The sequence below is a fragment of the Lonchura striata genome, chromosome 2, assembly GCF_050655825.1.
Source record: "Lonchura striata isolate lonStrDom1 chromosome 2, ASM5065582v1, whole genome shotgun sequence".
NCBI lineage: Eukaryota > Metazoa > Chordata > Aves > Passeriformes > Estrildidae > Lonchura > Lonchura striata.
Window position 1 is genome coordinate 50,216,587 of NC_140704.1, and position 27,389 is coordinate 50,243,975.

At 34.8% G+C, this 27,389-nt stretch overlaps 1 protein-coding gene across 5 annotated transcripts in view; it reads right to left on the reverse strand.

Annotated features, from left to right (window-relative positions):
• CNTNAP2 (contactin associated protein 2) overlaps window positions 1-27,389 on the reverse strand; it is a 1,072,692-nt gene that overhangs the window by 428,082 nt on the left and 617,221 nt on the right. For all 5 annotated transcript variants that reach the window (XM_031503926.3, XM_077786381.2, XM_085573411.1 and 2 more), the window contains one exon: window positions 26,600-26,749. In XM_031503926.3, coding sequence (XP_031359786.2) covers window positions 26,600-26,749 — 150 coding nt within the window. The remainder of the gene's footprint in view (window positions 1-26,599; window positions 26,750-27,389) is intronic.

Here is a 27,389-nt window from a genome sequence, read left to right on the forward strand (position 1 = left end):
TTCCAGGCCTTGGTCAGAAGCATTTTATACCCCGGCAGACAGCTGCAAACAGCTGTGATTCTGAGTTTGAGCCATGGAATGAGTTACCAACTTTGGAGGTGGAATAAGTAGTCACAAAGGGTTAGATAGTATAGTAGAAGTAGTTACAAAGTAGAGGGGAGTTTTAGCACCTGTACAGGGGGTTTTTACTTTGTACATGAGGGTCAGAAGTTCTAAGATGGAGGAAAGTGGGCTGATCCTGTTCTTCCTCCTTCTTCTTCCTTGCCTCCATGTTCTTGGTGATGTTGGCACTCACAGATTGGTTTAGAGTAGAAAAGCACTTTGTAATATAGGTAGTAGGTATCGGGGGAAAACTATAAACATGTAACACGTAATATATCATATAAAAGATAGCAGCAGCCCTGGGCAGGGGGAGAGACGAAGAAGACAGCAGATAGAGAGGATATCAGTGTGTGTGTGTGCCTCTACCCAGACCGCTGATCAAACAGCCGCAGCCCGAGTAGACAATCTTTTAGATAACCAACAATAAATTGCTTTGAGACCGAACAACAAGAGGCTGCAGAGTCATTCTTTGGAAGCACGGGTTGGAGGAGAGACTTTGCCACCACACGAGACCCCTGACCAAGCCCGGGGTTCTCACAACCCATGAGGGAAGGTTTATTTTATTTTGTCACCCATGATGGAAGGTTTCTTTTATTTTGGAACTATTTGCTAAGTGGTTGTTGCCATATCAAATATTAAAAAAAAAAAAAAGCTAGCTACTCCTTATTACTTGCGAAGTAATATCTAAACACTTCATTTCATAGCATTTAGCCATGCTTTTATCTGTTAAAAATTAGTTGTTTCAAGTGCGGGCTACGGTATTTCTTTCTTTCTTTCTGTCTGGAAAAAAAAAAAAAAGAAAAAAAGGAAAGAATTAAATTCCTCCATCCAGTGCACTATTTGGGGAGAGAAATCTATTTTCCAGACTTTGGGAATGCATATCACATCTCCAAAAGGCTTTAATGGAGATAATTTGCTCAGGTCATTATTTTGTATTCCTGTGGATAATGGTCTGGACAGGGTGATCTAAGGAACTACATTAGCTGTGACCTAATTATTTTGGAGGTAACTGGAAATACAGAAGCAATTCAGTTTCTGTGAGGAAACTGCCTCACATGTCTAAATTATATTTTTGTACCCCATTTTTTATTTGTAAAATATAAAGGAGAAAGATATGATTTCTCCAAAATAAAATGTGAGGCATAATTTTGTAATATAAAGACAACAATTACTATATACATCATATAAAAATCTGCCAAGCCTTCTTCCATTAAGAAATACACATGTGCATATGTTTTCTACTCACTCAAACTTATTTTAAAGCTGGGAATCCAACTATTTTATTTTGCCTTCAAAATATGCATTGAGAAACACATAAGAACAGAGAACTGCACACATCAAAGCATTCTGTTGAGCCTGCCTCTACTGGCTTTCCTATGCAGCAAAACTGGGAAGCTGACATGAGAATATGTATGGGGCTTTTTTTTTTTATGATTCTGGGAGCAGAGGGAGACATCAGTCAGAGCACAGCAGTAGAAAGAGAGGGTTTTTTACAGAGGAATATTTTACATCTGGTATCCAAAGCTAATAGCTATCTCCAGTAGTGTGACAGACGCAGGACTTTAAAAACATGGACACTGTGAAGAATTAAATTGACATTTGCTTGTGTTAGAGGGTTCCAAAGGAATGATTGTACCTCTCCTTCTAGTGCTAAGCTTGTCTGAGTGCAAGGCAGGTACATCAGGTAAATAGGTCTGACAGACATCCTTCCCCAGAAATCCTCCAAGGACATTTTAAAATGCTTGTTTGTGCGAGAAACCAGCAAAACTGGAGTGAGGAGGTTCAAAGAGATGGCCTTCCTCTGGAATCACCAAAGCATATCCAGAGGCACAAAGCTAATCTACACTGCAATTACTGCTATAAATAAGTCAGCTCCTCTAACATCAGCAGCCAAACTACAACAACATAAAAGTCAGGTGCTTTTAGCAGCAAGCCCCCACATCTGCCTTTTTCTCTTGCATAAACAAGCAAATGCTTAGGCCACGACGGGCTGGTTCCCCAGCCTGACCACTTGCTGGGTAGCTCATCTGCTGCTTTGCTAAAACTGAAGAGGCAACCTCCCATAGCACAAAAACTGGGCAAAATATGTGCATCAATCCAGACCCCATGTAGCTGATGTATAATTCTTTGCCAGGTAGTGTGAAAACAGATTTCTTGCCTTTTTTTTAATGATTACCCTGTAGTATTTTTTCCTAAAGTAAGAGGTGTGGAGCTAAATGTGAGATGGAAGGATAAAAAGAAAACAGCTTGTGTTTTTTCAGACAATATATGAAACATGCCCTGGAATTCATGGTAAATTCTGATGAAGACCACTTGCTTAGAAGAAGTATGGAGGCAGTTAGACAACAAGATACTAGTAAAAAACCAGACACTACAGTACACTACAGAAATTCTGGAGCACCCATACTCAGTCCAATCTAATTATTTTATTCCTGGAGGCCATACTCCTCACTGATGAACAGTAAAACTCAAAAACCTGACAGAATCCAGAGCAGTACACAGGCACAGTGCCATACCACACTGGGCATCCAAGGCCAGCCAGGGAGACAAAGCTGAGGTTCTACAGTGTAGATGAAGCAGAAAACAAAAACTGTGATACCTGGCTAATGGTTACATATTGCTATCTTTATTTGCTTTTGCCTGGAAAAACAGCCCTGGAAGAATACCAGGACTGCAGTCCCTGTCTTTATCTAGCATGACCTTCACAACAGCTTTTCTCAGAATGGTGCATTCTCTCTCCATCTTCTGTACTTCCATAAATACACAGAACCCACAGTGTTTGATATGCTGCTTATTTAGACAAAAATCTATTTTTAGCACTTGGAGTTGGGCTCATTTCCTATTTATTTGGAACTTCTTCACTCAGGTAAATTCCATGTGCCAGATGGTGTAATCAGGACTTTCATTAATACTTTTTAAGTTTATCTGCTATTCACGTTATGAAATACTTGGCATCCTTAAATCTGCTGACAATAGTGGCAATAGCTTACTATTGATACAAAGCATAAACCATGGGGATATATTTATTTTTCTTTTGTCAGACCTTTTTTCTCAGTCCTATTAAACACTTTAATACAGCATTTTCGATGTACCAGAAGTGAAACATGACAGATTCTCTCTTTAGAAGAAAGACATTATTGTACACTGAAGCCTTACAGAAGAGGACTGTAAGCACATTTAAAATCTTCTCAAACTCAAATAATTTCAAAACACTCTGAAAATATGCATTTTTGCTCTGCTAATATTTTAGAGTGAAAAATGAAGACAGTGCATATGGTGGTTGAGACTAATAGATTGCCTCTGAGAAGGACATACTAGATCATTCTGATTGTGGGAACACCACTTTCACATCATTCCCAGTAAGCTCACAGAACAGAAGTATTTGGCTTTTGTCCACTAAAATTTTTACATAGGCAAGAAACTCCATATTGGTCTTCCCTTCCCAAACCCCCTTCTCTGGCAGTGTTTAGCTGTGCAGTGACGCCTCTCAATAAACCCCTCTTGACCTTCAGAAAGTTACTGACTAGATAATTCCTGAGTCAGAAGTGCTGCCTATTTTTTAATAGCTCCCAGTGGGAATAAAAAGAAAAAAAAATACAATTGCTTTTTTGGTCACATTTTATCATCCCCAGCATTTCATGGCAGAGGATAGCTTGACTACAGAACATATGAATGATCACCTCTTTTTCTGAGTTTTGAGGCAAAAACCTGCTAATCTCATGTGATGTTTCCAACATTTTGTACTGAAAGAAAATGCAACCAATTCGTTTTCACCCTGACAGTTGGATTTTAAAGATATCTATCATATCAGTCACATTTTCCACCTTTAGTCCATGTTTATTTCTCCTTGTGCAGGAAGGATTGTGTCACCTTCTGTTTTGAAGTTCTCTAATTTGTTGTGTGTGCTTTTCCAGAATAATCATGTAAAATACTTTTTTAACCACTACAGAATTCTGATTTGATATTTTCTACTATAACATCAATAACTAGATTCTAAGTGGCAAGTCAGCTTAAAGCCCACTAGTTAATTTGTAAATCTATTTTCAGATTGCTTTTTTTTTTTTTTTTTGCATCATTCAACTTTCCTCTACATCACATTTTATCTGTGTTTCATAACAAAATGATTTGGATTAGTAGAACCTTAGAGACTATGTAGTTCCAACCCCCTGACATGGGAAGGGACACCTTCCACTAGACCAGGTTGCTCAAAATCCCATCCAGCCATCCAGCCTGGTCTTGAACACTTTCAAGGATGGTGTATCCACAATGTCTCTGGGTAACCTTTTCCAGTGTCTCAACAAACTCCCCACACTAAAGAATTTCTTCCTAATATCTAATCTAAATTTACCCTTCTTCAACTTAAATCCATTTCCACTCATCCTTGATGTATTGGGAGGTTGCTATAAGAGCAACCAGAGCCTTCTCTTCTCCAAGCTGAACTGCAACCCTTTATTACTTCATCAATCCTTCTGAAACTCTTCACTGCTAGTTTTTGAATGACTTTACTACCTAGAATGTAACAGTACTGAAAGCAAAATTCATGGTCTTTTATTCACTCAACTTTTCACTTTATTTATTTTTAGCAAACATAAAAGTTCTCAGTATGGAGTTCTGTTGAAACTACACTAGCAATCTCCTCCCACCATAGCAGTGACCACGTGTTCCTACTGTGTCTCTCCTGCCACCTGCACAAGGCCAGGTGCATTAGTACTTACTGCCTTGTAAGCAATGCTGACAGCATCTGATGCCCCCAGTCATGACATGTATTATACCAGCTGCTGTGTACATCAGAACAATAATAAATACTATTCCTATTAGAAACAACAAAAAAAAAAAATAGCATTTGTTAACAACAAATTCACAGAGGAATAAAAATAGCTTCAGGAGGACCCAGTTTTGGAGAACCCAGGTTAACACTTGCATATATTAAAGATCACCTTGTCCCTAGAAAATTAAAAAAATAAGTATAACCAATATGATTGGGAAACCCCAAAACATAGTAGCATGATGAAGAATTTACTGCATAGCCAGCAAATGAAAAATGTGTGTTTATTCAGTCTGTTAAGCCTTCAGCTAGGCCACCCAATGTAAAATCCTTCTAGTGCCTGTAGACCTGAGACTAATTTAGTGTTCTTGAATATAATTAGATGTCTTGAATAAGTAAGAAATAGTACTGGCATTCTATTCCTGCATCTTGTCCTGTATTTATTACAATTCTTATACTGAACGGAGGGGGAGAATAGTGAACAGAAGGGCTTTTTTTCCTATTTGTTTAGCCTGCCACTTGGGATTAGCAGAGATGAAGGCTGCCAGCTGTGGATTTTTCTTTTGCTGCTCTCTTCAGAGCTAAATTGGGTATTTTTGCATAGAAAATTTCCACGAGAAGCATATGCCGTGCTAAATGTTTTGAGCATTTTGATCCCTAGATGTATATTGTCACTCCCAGGTACGAGCGATATCATTTAGCACCTTGTGATGTTAGAGGATCTGATATACATGCCAACAAAGGTGATAGACTAAAATGAAACTAAGGCAGTGCATTCCACCAAACTTTATGCAGGACTGCATCTGGTGTAATGAAAAGCTAGCAAATGCACTAAGAAAAAGATTTTCCTCTTCAAAGTTTTTGTAAAATGTAGGTGCAATTTCCACTTGGTTCCTTCTTGTTTTCAATTCCTAAAAATGCCATTGTCCAAATTCTCACAGCAAGCACATCACCATGGATGTAAGTTGAGTTAACACCCTCACTCACTTGCATTACATTTTAAGGCCTATCCAGGTTTGTAAGGGGCAAGATATTAATACATAAAATTCAGCAGGGTAATTCACCCTGGACTGTAGGAGTATTTTTATTTAAACTCCAGTTTTCACATTTGCACATACAAGACTTCTCTAAAGAAGACTACTGTCTCAGTGAAATTCATAGGTATTGAGCTGCATCTCATCCCAGAAAAATCATGGAAAAACTATATAGTAACTATCCCTCTTCAGTGAAAAGGATCTGTGTTATGGAAATCCCAAGTCCTTGAAATCAAACAGATTTAGTGTTGTTCTTTTAATGAAAGGTTTTAGTGAAAATCAGCTAGGTAAACCTGGTTTGAGGTCTGTTGCAAATACTTCGCATGGCTGAATATGCCAAAGATGCTCTGGGGTTTAAACTTCTAAAAGCATAATAACAGACAAAGCAACAAAGTAACCAAATCAGAACTGTTAAGGTAATTTTTCTGTTTGCTCTGGTTTTACAGAGTACTTGCTATTGAAATCACTAGATTTTTAAGTATGATGTTCTTTGTCCATTGAACGAGTAAGGAAAAATTACAAACTGGATACCATTGTAAAACATATAACTTTAGCCACTGTATTTTTAGCTGTGGTGGTATAATTTTTCTTTTTAGAATAAGTGTAACATTATCCTGTCTGTAAGACACCTGAGTCCAGTTGGAATGTTTCTTTTTTTTACCAACATTACTCCAAAAACTGAATAAAACAGTCAATGTCCTGTAAAGTACTGTAATAAAAATGCTCAAACGCATTCATAAACAAAGGTGGAAAGTTGTTGTGACTACTGAAAACTCACTTGTAACCATATAGGTTACAAGAAAGTAGAAATGCACTCAGGAAACAGGAATCTGTAAAATCTGTATTTTCTTCATGCAAATCAGAGCAATGATGGTAAACCTCATGTGTGCACAAGAAACTATAGCTAATTTCTTAATCTAACTCTCAAATAAAACTAAGACAGATTGACCATTTTTCATGTCACCTTCCAGATGCTACTTGAATTTATTCCTGATACAAAGTAATCATCCTCAGCAAAAAATAAACATTAATTTGGGACTTGGTCTGTGGCAGACTACAGACATTGCTAAGAACTTTTCATTCAACATTAAATGAAAAAATGTCATAATGTCAAGATAAATCAGCAGAATTTCTGTTCATTTCCGAGATGATACAAACCCACTTTCAATATTTATATAAACATATTGTCTACAATTTTCCTTCCACTAAAGACCAGAAACTGCTAATGGAGATCTAAAATATACAAAAGAAACAGCTCTTGAGAAAAAGCTCTTTAAAACATATGAACAAGATCTGTAGGGCAGATGCATATGGAAGAGCAATATATGTTCCTGAAATCCAATTTTAAATGCATTTGATTGGTCTAATTTGACAGCACAAGTCATAGTCTAAGATACATCTGATCCAGAAAAACCAGGAGGAAGCAAAACCAAAGAGCTATTTAAATTATCAGAGCAGAGTAATACAACTTAAGAGCTTTCTGCTTTCTTTATACTTCCTACATCACTCCCAAAGTTTTTAACAAATTCACCTTCATGTTCAACTACTTAATACAATTTAAAGCAGATAAAAATTATCACTCCCCCTAAAAAAAGTAATTTGAAACATAAGAATTTCACTTACAGAGAAGGTAGAGTAATGGTAATGCAGAGCAGCAATCTTACCAGATTGTTTTGCTCTGCACAATTCATCAGAACTACCCCAGGTTGGTGGTGGTTGAGAAAGTTTCTGCTGCTGCCATTAATGTCCTGTCTAATTCAACCATCTACTACTAGTTTACTTTAACATGTGGATACCTAGTAATGTATTGAGCAAAATTATAGTGAAACTGGGACTTCAGAGAAGATAAACTTATTGAGAATATCTTCATTGGACCTCCAGCCATGCAGTTTACACTGATGCAGCCCGAGAATTGGGCTTCCTTCCCTACAGGTCAGAGGCTGGAGTTACACTTCTGCCATTTCATCAGCTCCAGAGAAGAGGATGGTGAGAATAAATACCCTGAAACTACAATGAGTGAGGGTAAATGATGGGTGAAAGAGAAAATGGGCACACACAATGATGAGAGGAACAACTCTTTTTTCCTATTACTTGTGAAAGGATCAAATGCGGTTTCCATATGATCCTTCCCAGAATTTGTGGAAGTTTAAGAAAGGCAAGATGGTGACAACAAAAACAACATTCTCTTCATAGCATGAAAATATTTTTCTGCATTCTTATATGTTTAGTTTTCAAGACCTTCCATCGAGATGAAGCATCAGTTGTCTGAGATGTCTCCATGTATTCCTGGTTTTTGCTGCCTGGCAAACTGTGATTCAAGAATACCAAATTGGCTGAGTTGAATTTTGTGCAGCTGACACAAAGTGCAAATTGTGGTGCTTTTGTGGAAGTAGATCTGAGATCTTAGAAACAATTCACAGGTTCCTGGTAGCTGAACAGGTCTAGCATAGACTGAGAAATCTGTATTAATTTTAGCAATACAGGCTGCAAGGCACTTCTGGGAAAGAATCATTGCTGCATTCATAAACATGTTTCTTTGCAGAACATGATCCAGTTTTAAAGGCTTTCAGTGCTACAGCTTGACATTTAGACTTTTACCCACAAGAGACATGTAGCTGAGATGATTTTCCATATGTCCTGGGTCTATTCAAAAGAAAGGCTAATATTCATGAGCTAAAGAAACATTAGACCAAGGTCCCAGCTGAGGTCTAACCAGAGGATAGAAATACATTAACCCCTTCACAAAAAAATCCCAAAAAAACTTTTCATAACTATGACTAAAAATGCCCTTCTGCATGACTAACCTTTAAGCCAAGAGAGATATGACAAGTACCTTTACTGACAATACATTCTCAATGATTTCAGATGAAGTAAATACTCTGGAACAGGATGATAAGAGCCTGAGGCTTGGTTTATGTTATTGTTAGTTACCCATAGAGAGCACCTCTTTCACATACGGTCACAGCTCAGGGAATCTGATCCTTTCCTGGAGTTTAAAATAATATATTTCTTTTCATCAAAGAATAATTTTACCATATTGAAACAGTCTAGTGTCAGAAAACCAGGATGTTTTGTGAACATGAACATAAAATCAATTAAACATAATGCAAAGGGTTATTTAAATTAATCAAATCCAAGTTAAGCACCATTAGGAATAATTCTTTTTATTAATCAAATTATTTTAAGTTTTTTTGGCCATCCGCAACATATTCAGACTTAACTGAGGAGCCTAATTCTTTACATCTCCTTTTGCAGCCCTAACTTCTGAGAGGTGCAGGATAGAGAAGAAAAGCAAACATTTTAGGATCACAGTTGTGAAAATGTTCCATCAAACTTGAACCAAGAAACTGCAGAGCCCAGTCAGTAAAAAGCAATGATTAATTTAGTGTTTCAGAGCACTGTACTCCCAAATTCTGAATAAAAGAAAACATTAACAACACTTTTGTGAAGTCCGGATATCTGGTCTTTTCCTGGTTTGTATCTCAATGTTATCTTTTTCAAGAGATTTAACTGGAAAAGTTAAAAAATTACCTAATGCTCTCAACAGAGTACAAAGGAAAGAAAATTAAGTTCACAAAGAAAATTAGGAGCAGAGAAAAGAGTAAAATACAAGCTCAAAAAGCATATCAGAAGATGAGTACTTCAACAGCTGCAGGACCCTGACTTTCTTACTTGATTTATTGAATGCTACACTTGAATTTTTGTCCCTTACTTTGTTAAAAAGTTGAGCACTCATTCATCTCCCCTGTACTATTTAATAATGTGAGAATGAACTGTCTCATCTTCACTAATATCACAACTTTTATTTCATCACCCATTTTCTTCAGGGCCAGAAGAACTTTTCCTAAATCAGTTTACTTGGGCTACAGACTAGTTTTACTCCATGCTGATTGAGCAAGAAATCAATGGGCGATACATTTGCATCTCAATGAATCACCTAATTAGGTGCTTTATACAAATGAAATCAGTTAATTACGTATAACCTTTTCAGTAAGATTAAATGACAGCAAATTCGCTTTGCCCAGAAAATTCTTTATTTTGACCACAGATAACTGCTCTCTTTATTCCACGTGTATTTTCCATTATGTAGCTACTGCTCATCTACTGGAGACATGAATACAAAGGCCATGTAAACATGTTTGTTTACTGTGTGCCCAATCAAAGATTCCAAGCAGGCAGGTTGAGGGATTTCAGTGGACCTACACTTAACATGTCTCAGCCCTATTACATCAGGATGATGAATTTAGAGTAGCGTTTCAGCAATTTATAAAACATGTCTTATAATTGAGTAATATCAAGGAACAATACCAAAATTATTAGCTCTAATGACTTTGCCTTCTGTCCAATCAAGCTATAAAATAACTTTTGCACAGAATATGAAAAGCCCATGAACACAGATGAACAACTGGTAGGAGGAAATGTGATAAATCTCTGAAAACAGAAGCAGTTTCCTTCACTCTGAGAGAAGGCCACATCTCTGTAAGAATATGACTTTAGGTGAAGTAAAGAAACATTCATGTAATGTGTTGTTTTGCTAAGGTTTTCAGGGCCTTCCTCTTTCTCCAAAATTTTTTATTTTACTGGAAAAAACCTCACGTGATGTAATTTATAACCCACTAATCTTACTTCCAAAGAGAAAGAACCCAAATTTTATCAGATCTGATAAAAGCTACCGTGGCCAAGGGAGGAACTGGAGTGCTACACTCTCTAATGTTGCTCTAAGTAAAAATTAAAGTATGAAAATGGATACCTAGAGGTATATACACTCAGGAAGAGAATAACTGTCAGCTGTCATTCTGATATTGAACTAATAAGATCCATTCTGTGAAATTTTTGGCAATTCATTTACAGATTATTTACAGAATGAACATCTCCTTATTTTTAATTGCAATTTTCTGACCTTCTTAATAATGTATAGAATATCTATTCTAGGGAATGTGTATTCCTATGACATGCAGAGAAAAAAGAAAGTTTAACAACTGCAAAATTCCAAATTAAGATATAAGCACAGCACAACCCATTTAGTTCCTCCTTCTATGGCATCCTTCTCAATCCAAAAATATCAACCTAATGTATTTTTAGGCTCACCTTTAGGGAGTATCATCTTTACATTTGAACTGTTGTTGGAATCTGCATTTCTTTCTGCCAGACCACTGTGTATTCCTGGGACAGACTAAGCCAAGGCAAACAAAAGAGTTGGAAACAGGAAATCCAGATTTATTAAGATTATGCCTCAACAAAAGAAGGCTTTATAAACAGAAAAAATTATTCCTACACGCAAAATTTCTTGCTCTCTTATTTTTCTATTTGCTGAGGCTGTATTTGCCTTAATGTTAAAGGACTTCTGTGGTAGGTGTTTGTGCAGTACAGAAATTATTTCTGAGGTCATCAGAACTGTCTACAATTTATTAGGGAAATAGCCCCTACTATAGGTGTAATATAGCCCCTAAATAGTGCAATTAGCCATCATGACTCATTGGTCTTGGTCCATTTGTTTGGAAGTACAATAAAAATAGACACAGTGAGAAACTACTCCATTTAGATTCTAAGCAGCACCTGTGTTTTCCAATACAATTTTTACATGATTTTTCAGTACAGTGAAGTTAGTAAAAACCCTGCTAGTGCCAAAGTGGTCAACTGTAGTTAAATCTTTCAGGAATCTTTCCTGAGTGGAGCTATAATACATTTTTAGAAGGAGTAAAAAAAAAAAATCTGTCTGGATTGAAAAGTATTTCTACATAAAGGCAGAGACAGGATGACATGGACTAAAATTACATGGAAAGTACATGCTAAAGGAAACATGGGCAAAAAATCTTCAAGCAAGATAGATGAGGGAAGTTAATTTAGGAAGTTTGGTGACAAGACTCTGTTTGCAGTGATTAGTTACACTTTCTCATCTAATGCTCATGAAGATTTCTCTGACTGTCATGACAAATATGTGAACTTTTAATTTAGGGTCATCATTAGCATCAGTCCTTCTGACACATACACCAAAATGTAATTTGAAATTCCAGTGAGGCAATGTGTGCTTACCTGAAAGTGAAGCTATTTTGCCTTCATCCAAAGAGAAAGGAATAGTTTAGTAATATATTTTACATTTAAAATTTAATTTATATTGACATATGACACATGCCTGGAAATTACTGTCTTCATGATTATAAGCATAAAGTTTCTGTCCCTTTTAAAACAAAGACATTCTGACACTAAAGTGTGGACCTAAGTTTTAGTTCCAGAAGTAATATGCTATCAGTACATACCCAACCAGTCCCTGAGAACTTTATGTTTTCATTTAGCTTTCTTAGAGATGAGAAAACATGATAAACCTATCAGAGGCACCATCCCTCACCCTCGCCTGGCAGCCTGGGTGATGGAGCCTGCTTTACATTCCGACACAAGACAAATTAGAGTGCACTGTGCTCAGGCTTCATGCTCTCTTCTTGCCAAGGAAGTAATTCATCTCTTCACGTTGATTGAGCGATACTGAGCAGCACGTTGGGAAATGGGGGAGGAGGATGGAGTCGAAAATCATGGGGAGGGAAGGCAAGTAAGAAGAACCGTAAAAAGGATTCTGACTAAAGAACTGACTAAGGAATTCAGGGTCTTGTAACCAGCACCAGGTAAAAAAAAGCCTGATAATGTGTAGAGCCAGAATAAGAGCTAATGATACATTCTCAAAAATGCATTTCCATTAATTAAAAATTTAATATGTTTCTAGAAGCAGATTAATCCAGATAATGAAAGGGAAGACATTAGAAAATGTAGGTTTATAAGCACATACTATCCAGGCTTATATATAAGAGAGAAAAAGATGTCTGAATTGCTTGAAAACTGAGTCGGAAAAAGGACTCATCTAACTCATCATTATTCAAACCATACTATAGGCAGCTGCCAAATGAGTAATTGTATGGCACCATTACCAGGTACCCTGGACACCACCTCTGATTTCAGTGTAAATTATGAACAACTTACCACTGACAGCCTTGATTATCTTATCTACCCACAAATGGGATGTGTTCATACTCTTTGTCTTCTATATTTCAGATGTGCACAAACACATTGTATGAGCATCTGCAGGGTTCAACTTCCTTCACATATCACAAAATATTTTGAGTCATTTTTCATTCAGCTTTCAAGATAGATTGAAACACAGGCTGATTAAGAATTGAAATAATTTTTATCTTTCAGACTTCAAGTCTCACATAAGATAACAATTTTATTTAAAAGAAATGCAGATACATAGTATGCAGTAAAATAATCAAAACAAACTGGCTATCTAATCACTCCTTAAAAAATGTCTTATCCTGGCATTAGTATGAAGTTGGAGGACAACAGAAAGTGGTGTGTATCCCCTCAATCATACTGTTCCTATAAACACAGAATTTGCTCATACTGACCTGGTAAGACAATACATAAAAAAGCTATCATTTATTTCCACAGCATTTATTCTCTTTTATAATCTAGACAGTGTTCTATCAGAGAGCTAAGCATTTTTCAGTAAGCTTTAAGGAATTAGATGAAATTTCTCTTATGCTGCAAGAGTGAACATTTTAAGACTGTAAGTTTTTGTGTAATTCATAGTGATATTTTAAGTATTACATGCTTATTTTCTTCTCACAAATATTACTTCATCATGTTTCTCTCATATTTTGGCAATGATTCATCAGTACATCATGAAGCCTCACAGAAAAATAAAGGTGCAACCCTTGGCAACTGCTAAGGTTAAATCGGTTTCATTTCTGAAACAGATACACAATACAGCAGATTTGAAGTCCTTCATGGCTGTAAATACCAACATCAATCAATTTGCAAACATGATTTTCAGATATGAAAATATATAACTCCATACACAAAAAACCCTTAGAAAAAATATAAGCTTTGTTTTTCTTTATCTGCCTGCATAGGTTGTGAAATAATGCAAATTAAATACTGAAGTATATTCCTATTACTCTCTCTTTATACAGCTGCTATTTAGGAGAAAGAAGAAACTGTCAGGAAATTATAAAGTATCTATTTTCTATTATTTTATTCACTTAGGTTAAAAAAATTAGCCTTCTCTCAGTTTAAAACAAAGTTGCCATTATCTATTAGTAAAACAAAAATTCATTCTATTTTATGTTTACCTAAAATTATTTCAGTCTTGAACACAGCATTCTTTTTATATTGTTAGATATTTTATTAATACAAATCTTCTTCAATAATCTCTGTACTGCTTGTCAAAAACATACTAATAAGCAAGAAGATTCAGTCACATTACTCTTTCAAGAATATTAATTTCAGTGCATCTCCAAAGCGTGTTCCTGGATTTGTCATCTTTATCCCTTGTGCATAAGATGATTAATTTTTAATAACACAAGTATCAATAACAATAACTAAAAATTTGATTTGCATTGTGTCATAAATCTAAACTGACTCACAAATATCCTTTAAAGAAGTCTAATAATAAGTCTCTCAGACTGTAATTTATTTAAGTGGAACCCTAAGTAATTTATCAGAAGACATGTATGCAACAACTGTTTTCCTTGGAGAAAAAAAATCAGCAAATTATTCATAAAGGAGATGATACAAGTATTTTAGTTACTTATTATATTAATTAATTCTGAATTTTATCAGTAAGTAAATAACTAACTTATTTTCACTTTACAAACTGAACTTATATTAGCAGTTCAGTTCATTCTGTTTTGGTTTCACCCATGAGTCACATCATATTGTTCTTTAAACAGCTGGGTCTTTTTTTTGTAACTAACTTATCCCTAACTCATCTGGAAATCAAAGTATGATGCTTTTATATCCATATCACATACTCATATCTGTCTATCTATAGATAGATATATAGATAGATATATATATATATACACATGTTTGTATACATATGTGTATATACCTGTGTGTCATTTACAATCCATGATGTTTGGAAATCACCTAAACTGTCTAAAATAGGACAAATAACAATAAATGAGTTTTGAAATCTAACAAATAAAACTACCATTTCAAACAGTGTGCTTTTTCATAGAACTTTTCCCTTTTTTATGCAGTATTACTTATACAAAAACTCAAATTTCAAAACTGATAAAAGAAGATAAACCATTTTCAGTAAATATATAGTCACTGGGGCTTAAGATGAGTTTTTAATCATTATTTGTGCTAATAAATGACTAGGATTTGAATATTCATGGGTAAGTATACATTAGTACTGGGAATAGAGTCAATTGTATTGTCCACAGTAAGTTTTTAATTATTCACCCTCAAATTAGTACTTTTAATGTAATTTTGTAGGTAGCTGAACCGAACAGAAGATATTAAATAGCTTGCTAAGGGTCACACGCAGCCCTGCTGCAATATACTGAACCCTCTCCAAATCTCTACAGCTTTATTTCCACTGGTAGATTTTTAATAGCATAGGAGGGAAATCCACATTTGTCTTTCAATTTTTAATTGAGGCCAGAAAAAATAAATTATCAGAAAAGTGAAATAAACACTTATTATCAATTAAGATAAGAATAACAATTTTCACCAGAGATAATAAATACAAAGTGATTCCACTATGTTAAAGAAGAAGTTTAAGAAATTTGAATTTTAAAGATGGAATATAATAATTTTAAAATTATAAATGGTGCTTCACTGTAACACAACATATTTAAGAGTAGTAGGGTGCATTAATGAAGAACAAAAGTTTGACTGAAGCAGAAAATTAAAATACCATCAAAGTTAGTGCAGACTAAAGCATTCATCTCCAGTGGGTCTGACAATGGGATGCAGGAGAAGGAAATGCAATACACTAATGCAAATAGTTTTTAAATTGTGCATATGTTTTTTTTTCTTTCCGATACATATGTTTAGTGTAAACCCTACACAAATAACAATATAATTAATAATTAATTTTATTTTTTGAATGATTAATGCACTTTGTAAAATTCCTCTTTTATTTTCATTATAAGCAATGTGTTTTGAAACAGTCTTAAGCTTATGATGAAAACAAAATACTTCTATTTATTTCACTAAGCAAGAACATCTTACATACAGTTTTCAAGCTTCTGAGATGCTGAAAGTTAATGAAACTGCAGATCGATAGGATTAGAAATGTGACTCCCAATCATTGTGATCTGTAGAGCAGTAAACTCTAAGGCTGTTTCTGAAACTGCTAATAATCAGATTCTTCCTGCCCTTGCATCTCCTGAAATAGCTAGGCAGAAAATTGAGTGAATTTTTTAAATGAGACTAGTTTCAGAGCAGTTTCATGAAAAATTATGAGTAAGGAAGAATGCTCTGTATGTCACACTCGAAAGAATAAAAAAGACAATGGATTAAACAAATTTCTTTTAGAATGCTCTCTGAATGTTGGTATCACCTTCTTCAAAGAATTACCCTTTTTTTCAGCTCAGTAAAATCTGTGTTAGTCCTGAAATTCCATCAGAGTGCACACACATTTGTTCTTCATTCTGAAAACAAATCTAAAAGGAGAAATACAATGACTCGGATAGCTGCCTCACTGAAATGATGTGCTGAGAATACATTCATTGGTCAGAGTCTTCTCAAATACACTCAGCTAAAGAATAGAATGCAATCTACAGTAACTGCTAATACATTTGCAATAGCAGTATTACAATGAACACTTTCAAAAGATATAAAGAATCACGGCAAACTTCTTTGACCCAATTAAGGAAAGTTTTACTACAAAATTTCCTTGGAGATCTTGGTTGCAGTACTTTTCTGCTTCCTCAATCAAATGTGGCTTTTGAGAATTATTGGGCGATTCAGATACCACAATATTAATGGTATGAGATATGTATGCAAAACTAATCAATTTTCTGAGTGTCAGCTACAGTACCTGAAGAGAACTCTGAAAGTTATCAGTGAGAAGCTAAAAAGACCTTCCACATGGCATAATCTAGTAAGCATTTACCTACCACAGGTTCAAGCACGGAACAGAGACAAATACAGAGCTTCAAATTTCACATGCTTGTATGACATTCAGGAATTTTTTCTTGCAGGTGGATTGTACCAACAATAGATCTTGCACCTCTGTTTGAACTTCAAAATGCTGAAACACTAAATAAAATTCATTCTGTCAAACACATTTTTAATAAGTGCACATATATGCACATGTGGTTGTCATTTTGTAGAACCATGCCAGTGGCTGATTGCACATATTAAAAGGAATTTTTGACTAAACAAGAATTCCACTTTATCAAATGATAGGTGAATTTGGTATTTTTATACTTCTGGCCACTAACATGACATATGACTATAGACTTTTTGCTAATATTTGTAGGATTCTTGAAAAGATCACTCATTGCATTTATAAAGACCTGTCCTATTTGAGTTTTGTTGAGATCATAAATATAATAAAATCTCTTTTAAAATTAAATAGGAATATATAACTGACAAAAAAGAGTCCCACTATTCTCAGAAAGATTTAAGCTTCATTATTCCAGTTGTATAATTCTTCAGTGACCTTTCTTCAACATGCATCAAGATATGCAGTATTCCATCTTTGTGCTATCTCAAGATTTTTCTTCAAGCATCTCCAGAATAACTGTCATTATCAGCATGAGTACTGTTTATTCACTACATTATTTTTAAGACATTCAAATACTAAAAGACTCTTCCTTTACAGTTGTATTTTCCCCTGTACTTCAGCCAAATTCCTAATAAGAGGCAATAGTGAATATGCAATAAAAAAAAAGTTGACATGGAAAAGCTCTTACCAAGTCAATGGGGAACACAAATTGCAAAGATAATAAGTATAAATAAGAAAGTATAAAAAAATGCAAGAGGGTCGAGTCTGTTCCTACGAATGAAAATCATAGGAATATGGGATCTGAACATCTTATCCCAAAATTCTGCTCCATTTTATTATGATGTAAGTGAAACCACAAAAGGCCTAAGTAATTACAAAAACAAAATCTTTTACTCTGAAGCTCTACAGAAATATCAAAACTTACAGAATCAAATATAAAACTGGCTTTCAAAAAACTGCCTAAAAATGTCAAGTAAGTATGGAAAGCATTTTGGGAAGTCTGGTCAGTAAGAATAATTAAAATTAGGTATGAAGAGCAGATTAAGCATTTTCAAGCACCACTAAAGCTTGCTTCTTTTTGAGGCATCATCTACTTGGAAAATGATTCACAAGGAAATATCCTTAGTGCCCTAAAGAGAGTATTTTTGCTGTTATAGATTAAAGCAAAATACTTCCTACACAAATACAAAAAGATCATGCACACTGCTCCACATAGCACCGCCATTTGACATGTTTTTATTGATAAATAGAAGTTTGCTTACCAAAGGATTTTCAGTCATTGTACATTACTATCCACAGCATCTAATCTCACTCGGGTTTGTTGGACTAGATCAAATGATAAGCATGCAGGTCTCACTCCAGAGGGAAAAAGTCTGTAAAATCACTTCTCAGAACTCTCAGCAGAGTTATGTATGCATTTTGTATGATGAGAAATGAACTCAAAGAAACTAGGGGTATTCTCTATTGCCATGGAAACAAATCTAGTTTCCCTTTTCTCCAGGTTGTAATATAACCTTGACAGTGACCATCTCTCTGAAAAGTCTATGTTTCTTTTCTCCATTCATAAACACAGGATGTTTTTAACAGCTGCACGGTTAGTATTTATGCTAGATCTATCTCAGAGAAATTGCTCTGTCTTAAGGAAAAAAGAAAAAAGGAAAAAAAAGAAAAAGAAAAAAAATATTGTGGCCATTCAGTGAATAAGCTGAATCCAATGTCTTTAACAGGACTTAATAACCCAAAATTATCTATCAATTTGCTGGTTAAAAAACAATTCCCTCCTAAAAATATAATCAATATTAAATATTCAGTACTCCACCCCAAATTAAACTCAAAGCAGACATACTTTGACACTTACAAGGTAATTTAATGCAAACTGGGAAGTAAGCCAGTTGCCATCAGCAATCCACGCTGGAGATTTGTGCATCTCCAACTTGGTACTTTCTGCTGCAAAGTACTATACAGGTAAGTTCACTGTTTAGCTGGAAAGTGTAAAAAAAAAAAGAAAAATCTTTAAACCTTCTCTTTCAGCTTCACAGTTCCATTTTGCCAATTTATGCAGATAAATCAGCTCTATACCACTGACTGTGAGATTCAATAAAGTTCTTTCTCTAGAAGATATAAGCCTTCAAAATCTGCTTCATGATTTACAAAAGCATCACTAATAAGTGTTCTTGTTAGAGCTGTAGACTGCCACTTTTATATGGTGAGATTTGTTGTCTTTAGTAGAAGGTGATAACAACCTGGGACTTCAGGCATGCAAGGACTTAATTGGCAGCCCTAGACACAAAGGGCTACCTGCAGCTTGCTTATATAGTTGAAGCAGCAGATAGTAATTATAATTGGAGCTCCAATCAGGTTTCATATATGTGACAGAATTTACAATCAGCACTGAGAGCCATTCTCCACTCAGACCATATGAGTCAGGCAGGCCTTTTTCTAAATAACATATTTTTGTTCTGTCTCCCACTTTCAGAAACATTACATTTGGTGATATGTGGTTTTCTTTCTCCTGTTATGCATTTATGACTCATTAAATCAGATTTTAAAAAGTATTAATGTTCAAAATTATCTAGATAAGTAGATTTCTCTGAAAAGTGAATCAGTTGTCTGAATACCATCAGAATCAATGGCATTTAGGCAACTTTTTGCCTAAGGTTGTTTACAATATTAACAGGTGCTCATTTGCATACTTAAAACATTGAAATGTGACTGAAAATTTGTCTTATGTTTAGAGGTGTGGGATAAAAAAGGGAAGTCACCAAGATGATCAGAGGAATTGACCACCTCTCACATGAGGAAAGGTTGAGAGAACCAGATTTTGCAGCCTGGAAATAGAAGGCTGAAAGTGACCTAATTACTTACAGGTGACCTAATTGTGGCTTTACAGTACCTGAAGGGAGCCTACAAGGAACATGGAGAGGGATCCTTTAAAAGGAAGAGGAGAAATGGCTTCAAACTGAAAGACAGGAGGTTTAGACCAGATATTAGGAAGAATTTCCTTACTATGAGGGTGGTGAGACACTACAAGTTGCCCAGAAAAGTTGTGGATGCCCTGTCCCTGGAAGTGTTTAAGCCCAGGTTGGATGGGGCTCTCAGCAATCTGGTCTTGTGAAACATACAGGACAGAGGGGTTGGAATTACATTGATCTTCCCGTCCAATCTGAGACATTCTGTGATTCTATGATCCTATGATTTTAAAGAGGAATATCACTGATTTTTCTATGGAAAATCCATTGAAAAGCAACAGTAAGTCACTCCCCAAAGACAGGAAAGCTTCTGAAAACAGTATGGCTTATTGATGGCACCAGGAATTTACCTTTTCTCATTTCTATTATTTTTTTTCCTGTGTAGGTGTGTTGAATTGTGGCTGTGGACAATAAGCACATGCATAAACCTCTTCAGGATACCCTAGAGAAATAGTTAAGTTGGTAGAAGTGTTATTCCAGTATTAATTAGCATTCTCCAATATTTAAAAGTATGATTATTTTCACACAACAGAAAAGCATATGTATTTATTTTTTACATCACAATCCAAGACACACATACAGACATGTGATTCCTGATGCCATCAATAGACTACATTGTTTTAAGTGTTCTAAAACCATAGAGCTCTAATCAGTACTGACTAGTGATCAGTACTGGTTAACATTCCTACCAACTTTCACCGCTTCTTGAAATGTCCGCCCTTCCCCTCCTAGCAGTATTTTTTTCACTTACTGGTACCAAAAACCTTATTGCTTGACCTAATAAAGCTAATAAAGGAGGGCCACATAGAATACAGGTATAATTTTCACTTTTGAGTATATCTCCAATACCTTTTTTCTGGATCTTCAACAGAAATTTCTTTCTCCAAAAGTGTTTCCTTTAAAAGAAGTGCAGACAATTTTTACAAGCCCTTTTCCTTTCTGTTTGGAATCAAGATCTGTACTAGATAGGGAATTTCCCCTAATTTTATTTTAATTTTCTGGGATATTCAGAGACTGGAACAATTTGCTTCAGACTGAGACTCAGGGAACAGTATGACTACTATACTTAGTGAAAAAGGAAATAAATAATATACTCAGAGAGTTAGAGACAAGAGAATTCCATAAAGTCCTGTCCATGCAGATTTACTTTCTATGGTATATATTCTTACCCGTTCTTTGCCCTTTCTTGGTTTTAAATGACAGTAAGAGTAAAGAAAATGTATTGAAAATTTTGATGTTCTCTTTTCTGCTGCACACAAACATTTGCTTTAGTGCTTCAAAGAAAAGAAAGTAAAAGAGATTAAGTTCCTATGCTTTATTTTTTGAGAAACTTCTAGATATATATTCTGTGGCTAACATCTTCAGCTTAACAAGAGATTTATATTGTAACAAGGAGAGCACTTTTTAAGGCTTCATCCATTTATATTTCAGTGGATAGACATTTCTCATATTTAATAGACCTTTACTCAAAAGCTGAAGTTCTTCCAGCAAGACTCATGCCTCCATACATACATGCCTAAACTGCTATTACCATGCATTTCATCTTTTATTTTCCTGCACTTTGTACCAGCTTTCTCCCTGCACCTGTTTTTCTTCAGGACATCAATCTATCTCCAGTATTTCTGCTTGTACTGTTGTATAAATTGTGTTGGTGGATTGGCATATTGACATTACTGAAAATTAATCACAGAAAATCACTATTATTTTACTTTATCTCATATTTCTAACCTTCAAATTATCTGAATGAAATAAAATTTTAAACATGAAAAAAGCATAAATCCCAAAGAGTTAATGGGAAATGATGATCTACTCCATTCAGCTCTGTCAGTTGTATAAAGGGAATATGAATTCAGTTGTGTTTCCTCATTCATAGTACAAGTGAGATGATGAAATAATAAAGAATTTCAATCATGTACTAAATACCAGAGACAGGTTTCTAATTTCCTGCCATCTAATTTGCTTTTTCTACTTCCTGCAAGCTCTTCCTTTTTTTGCTTATGTTTATAGATTTTGTATATTAGCATTCTTTGCTCATGTATTGACTTATAAACATTCCAGATTTAACAATCCAAGGTATAAGGGCTGTTAAAATATATGACCTATTCCAATTATTTTATTTCCAACCCATGTGTTTACCATTATTTCCTAAGTCTGACTTGGGAGAATACCTGAAAATTAATGTTGAAGACACAAAAATCACATTATACCCTGAGCTACCTGGAGTTTCCTCCGCGTTCTCCTCATGGATTTGTATTTGAGTTTACAGTAGAGTTATGATCATGAGAAGAAAGATTTCAAAACACACTCAAGACTTTTTTCACAAGAAATGCAAATTAGAGCATCCTGTCTTGTGGTCATGCATGCAACAGAAAACCCAAACCACCAGAAACAACAAAGGGGCAGCAGAACTGAAGCCCTGACATACAAAATATCTGCAGAAAAGATTGGCAAAAATACAAATTCAATCAAACATTGTTATTTATTTTTATGTGAGAAATCTCAGACTTGCAGAAATGAAGTCAGCTGGGCCTTTTTTATTTTTTAGGTAACAGATAACATGAATTGCAATTAACTGGGTCTCATTTATTTGTTGTGACACCTAAAACTTTGGTTTTGCTTAACAAATCTGAATTTGAGCTACAGAAACATGCTGCCTCCCACCAAAAAAAAAAAACCAAAAAAAAACCAACAAAAAAAACCCAAAAAAAAACCAAACAAAAAAACAAAAGAAACACAAAATTACTCCTTCCTATCTGATAATATTTGCAATTATGATACTTCAGATGCTTTTTAAGTGCCAATGACACTACCTAGGAAGTGTGGCCATGACTATAATGGCTGTTAATGACAACAATCCACACAATTTTAACAGTAGGTAACTTGATAAAAAATTTAGACACATCACACAAAGATCTTTAAGAAGAGAACGTTCACAGAAGAGTCCAGGAAATGTGAAACACAGAAAGGTAATTTTTCTCCTAAAATTCCCTCCTCCTTCCATCACCTCTGATTTGATGGACTTTTAGACCAACACAGCTTTTCAAAACAAATTCTAGTCCAGGAAGAAAACTTCATGTGTTTTGCAGAGAAAGGGAGGACTTTCTATAAACCTCAGACTGGTATCCCATAGGAAACTTACTGCATATTCCCTTCATCTTTGCTTGTCAGAAAAAGCAGCACAGAGTGGATTGACTGATGCTCACAGCACACCTTTGATCTCAATGAAAATTTAGCATTTATGCTAAAAACTCTCCCATCCTTGAGCCAGTGAAAAGGAGAGGAAAAGTAGACACAATTAAAACGAAATTCCACAGAAACAAATCAAAATTATGTCTCTAATCAAATATTTCCTATGGACATCAGGCAGCTATTAGGTGGTTTGGTGAAAGCTTAGGATGCTTCACAAAAGCCCTTTATGTCCAACAGTGCAAATGAGGTTAATGGACTCATTTTCAGTCCATGATTCACTTCCTCTGTTCTGTTTCTTTGTTTTATGCAGATAATTGGAAACAACAAAGAAACATCATTCTCTAGAGCTTAGTAGGGAAGGGAAGTTCACTTCTTTCCAGAAAAAAACACAAATTCAATAGAAGAAAAAGAAGGAAAATAAAACCAGTAGGCAGAAAATAAGTTATACAGAAGGGTAATAGGTAATTAGCACCCATCCTCCCACATTCACAAAATCTACAGAAATGGCTCATTTTACATAGCTTCCCCCTACTCTTTAGGCTTGAATAAAACATCACTACTGTCTGTCCTTTGGGAGGATCTCAGTATTCCTGCGAGATGGCACTGGAGAGGTACAAAGCAAGGTGAAAAAAGATTTTAACAGTAGTGAACATAATATTCTCTGACAGAGAAATGAATTATACTCTTATCATTTACTTACTAGCAAATGTACAAAGTATTTTTCTAGTTTTTCAAAACTAAAAAAGTTAGTTCTACGAGCAGAAGTCAAAATATTCTGATTTCCACATTTCCTTTATTGAAATGTTACTGCATGTGTTGTAAAAAATTAGCTCTGCTGGTCAATGACAAGCATTTTTGAGAAAATATTGCACTGCAGTGCTGAAATGCAACTTCTAAATCTTTTCTTCAGCAAAGACAATAACATTGTCTATCATATACATTTGTTGTATTGACATCAGGAAACAGGAAAATAAAGAGGCTCACTTATTCTGGAATCAAAGAAAGGGAAAGCTTGAGAACAAAACACTTGGAAACATATAGTAGCTCCTTCAAAGATGAAGTAAGCCATCAAAGAATGTTCAGAGCATGCTAGAAATGCTGTACAACCTCTCCAAACACAAATTCAAAGGACTGAGTTTTCTCAGAATTTTGAAAGGTCAAGAAATATAGTAGTGGGATTGGATGAATATCATAACACTGCTATCTTTAAATCTCTTCATTTAACTTCTCTATCTGTTAAATATGTTTATATTTCATAATACAAAGATTTAACAGTGTAAGTAGCTGTAACTATCATATTCAATTATGCAGCAAAGAAATTTAGATTCATTTTCACAATGAAAACATCACCAAAGAATTGATAATTATTTCTGCTAGCCATCTAGCACTGTGCAGATGGCTACTGCCCTCTGAATTCAAGAAGCTCTTGCTTCCTAAACAACTATGTGTATTTGCAGCAAAGAAGTGTTTGATGCTTTCTTATCTGTACTTACTCTTAAGGAGATTAATGAAAAAATCTTTGATTACCACCTGGCCCAAATTTTTGAGGTTCCCCACTATTTTCCTTCTCTACATCCTCTTGCAAATGTTATTTGTTTAAAGCCATGACTTGAAGTGCTTCTAAACACAAGTAAGGAATGTACATTTAGAGGGAACAGAACAAAAATACCTTTGCCTTCTAAGATGAAGGTCATGAATATAAAGATTGGGTTTCAAACATGCATCCAGAAGTCTGTCTTTAAGTTGTAGTCTTTAATATATTATTTATATATACATAAATAACGTACATTTATATAGAAATATCAATGTGGGAACATAATATTATAAGTAGGTTCTATAAGTTAAGCTTCCTCAGATTCACATCTTCTGACAGTTTATGTGAGTAAGTAAAGTGTTGCAAATGCAGATTTTGAAATAAACTTGGGACATGAAGGTTAGGACACCACTGTTCTTTTGACATACCTCTAGAAGACCTTTCAGTGGACAAAAGATACTAAGGAAAAACAAACACCTCATAGTTTGTGAATAGAACCATATATTTGCATGAACAGATGTAGGAATGAGGCTTCAGGGAATTCATGATTGACTTCCATATCTCACTGGAACAGTATCTGCATGCACACTTGCTTTTTATGGAAGAAAGGTGGAATTATAAAGTGCAGGTTAGCAATGACAAATCAAGAAAATTTCATAGTCCAACTGAAATGACAACATATCAACCCGACTTTTGACTGAGAAAAGGTATAAAAGCTTCCTGGAGAAACTTGACAATCTGTCCCTCAAAGACAGAGAAATATAGGTAAAAGACATTTCAGAAGAAATCAGTCAATCTCTCTCCAGAAATGTAATAGTGATCTGTGGATTTTACCTATCAAAATTAACAGAATTTAACACTGGATATATTATGTACAGCATTTCTTCTCATTGTCTCCTATGTGTGCTTAAAAATTTCATTTAATTATAATGTCACAGATTGTTCTGACAAATTGAACATACTGTTTTGACAACAAAATAATTTTCACATTTTAGCATGTGGAAACTGGCTATACTTGAACTCTTATTTGAGGCAATAGGCTAAAAATACAGTATTAGCTGAATTACAGATATTGGAAAATGGGCATGTCACAGCAACAGGAAGTTTAACTCTTGTGACAGACATTTAATTTGATAACAATGAAATGCAAACAACCTTGAAATTACTGTTTTCCCTTTCTATTTAAAGTACTTCATATAGCACTAAATTTTCCATTCCTTGGGTAATGTTATGACTATTTATAGTATCACATTAATATTTTATTTTTATTAGACATGCATCTTGTAAGTTTTAAAGAAATCAATTCTTAACACTGATAAATTCTTCTTTTAAAATTTATGTTCTCTGTCTGAAGAATTCATGTTCAGCTTCAAATGTGTGGCACACTTCAAAAGTGCCACCTGCATTTTTTTGATAAAAAATATTTTTGACACACAAAGACACTTTTTAATATAAAAATTTAAATGCAAATTTCAAAAATTCAAGAATTTTTATGGCCTTTTTTGATTTTCATAATACAAACATCGAAGAGCAGCACAACAAATATAAAAAGCACAATTTTTGACTCTTTTTTTTTAGCATATGGACTGTCAACAAACAAAAATACTGAACAATCTAAAGTTTCAACCCACGACAGCTTCTCAATTATCCACAATCATGATAGTCCTTAAAAATCAGCAAAAAATTCAGGATCTGTCCTGAACAATGATATTTTTTTCCTCTTTAAGATTTCAAACTTAAAAAGTTAAGTTTATTCCTTCACTTGGTGCCATTTGTTTAAACAATCAAGAGTCCCCTTTCTTTGAAATGTTCAGAGATCTGAGAAATCATTTCAAGTTAGATTGAAAGTGAAATTGTTTACTATTGTACATCTAAGCTTTTACCCCATAATAAGATACACATAAATTAATTACATCCTGAACTCCAACTGTTATAGACATTAAAAGACAACAGCACTTTAGACATGTATTTGTTTTCATATGTTTTTACCTCCAAAGAAATATTTTTCTCCCGTCTTGACTTGTAGAGGGCTGTTAGTTCGAACAGCTGAAGCTTCATCACCATCAATGGTGAGGACAGCAAAGTTTTCCTTAGCCAGGAATCGAACTTCATGCCACTGCCCATCATTGAGACCAGAGCCTATGAAGAACAAAAAAACACATTGCAACATTTTACTTACTCCAGTATTTATTATCCCTAAGTGTTTTGTGTTTCTCTTTCCCAGGCTCATTATATAAGGTTTAATAAAGGTTACTGCAGAAATGAAATCGTTTTAGTTGGATAATGAGGTATTGTTATTAAAGTGACAATTACAAAGAAATTCACATCATGTCATAAATACGTCTTGGAACTACTGAAGCGTTCATGCTCACAGGCATAATAGTATCTAACTACAGATGTTATCACTCACCTTTTCTATCAAAAGGCCATATTCACTTTACTAATAAAGAATATGTCTTAATTGTTCCTATGATTAAGCTCAGAAGGAAAAGATATTGATTTATCCATTTAACTATAGTGAGTAACAGTGCCAAAGGGCACATTATGCTCATGTTAGACATACATAGTTTTAGATATTTCCAAGAAAAAAAATAGGAGGGGAAAAGGCTCACGTAGGTGGTGAAGTCACAGCTAATTGGGATGTAGGGCTACTCAGAGAAGAGGAAGACAGAGGAAGACATTATCACAGAGGAACTTCAAAACCAGTAGAAAGCATTTACTTTCAGCAAATGTCTGAAAACCCCAAAATCTCATGGGAGCACCATTTCCAAATACTGGT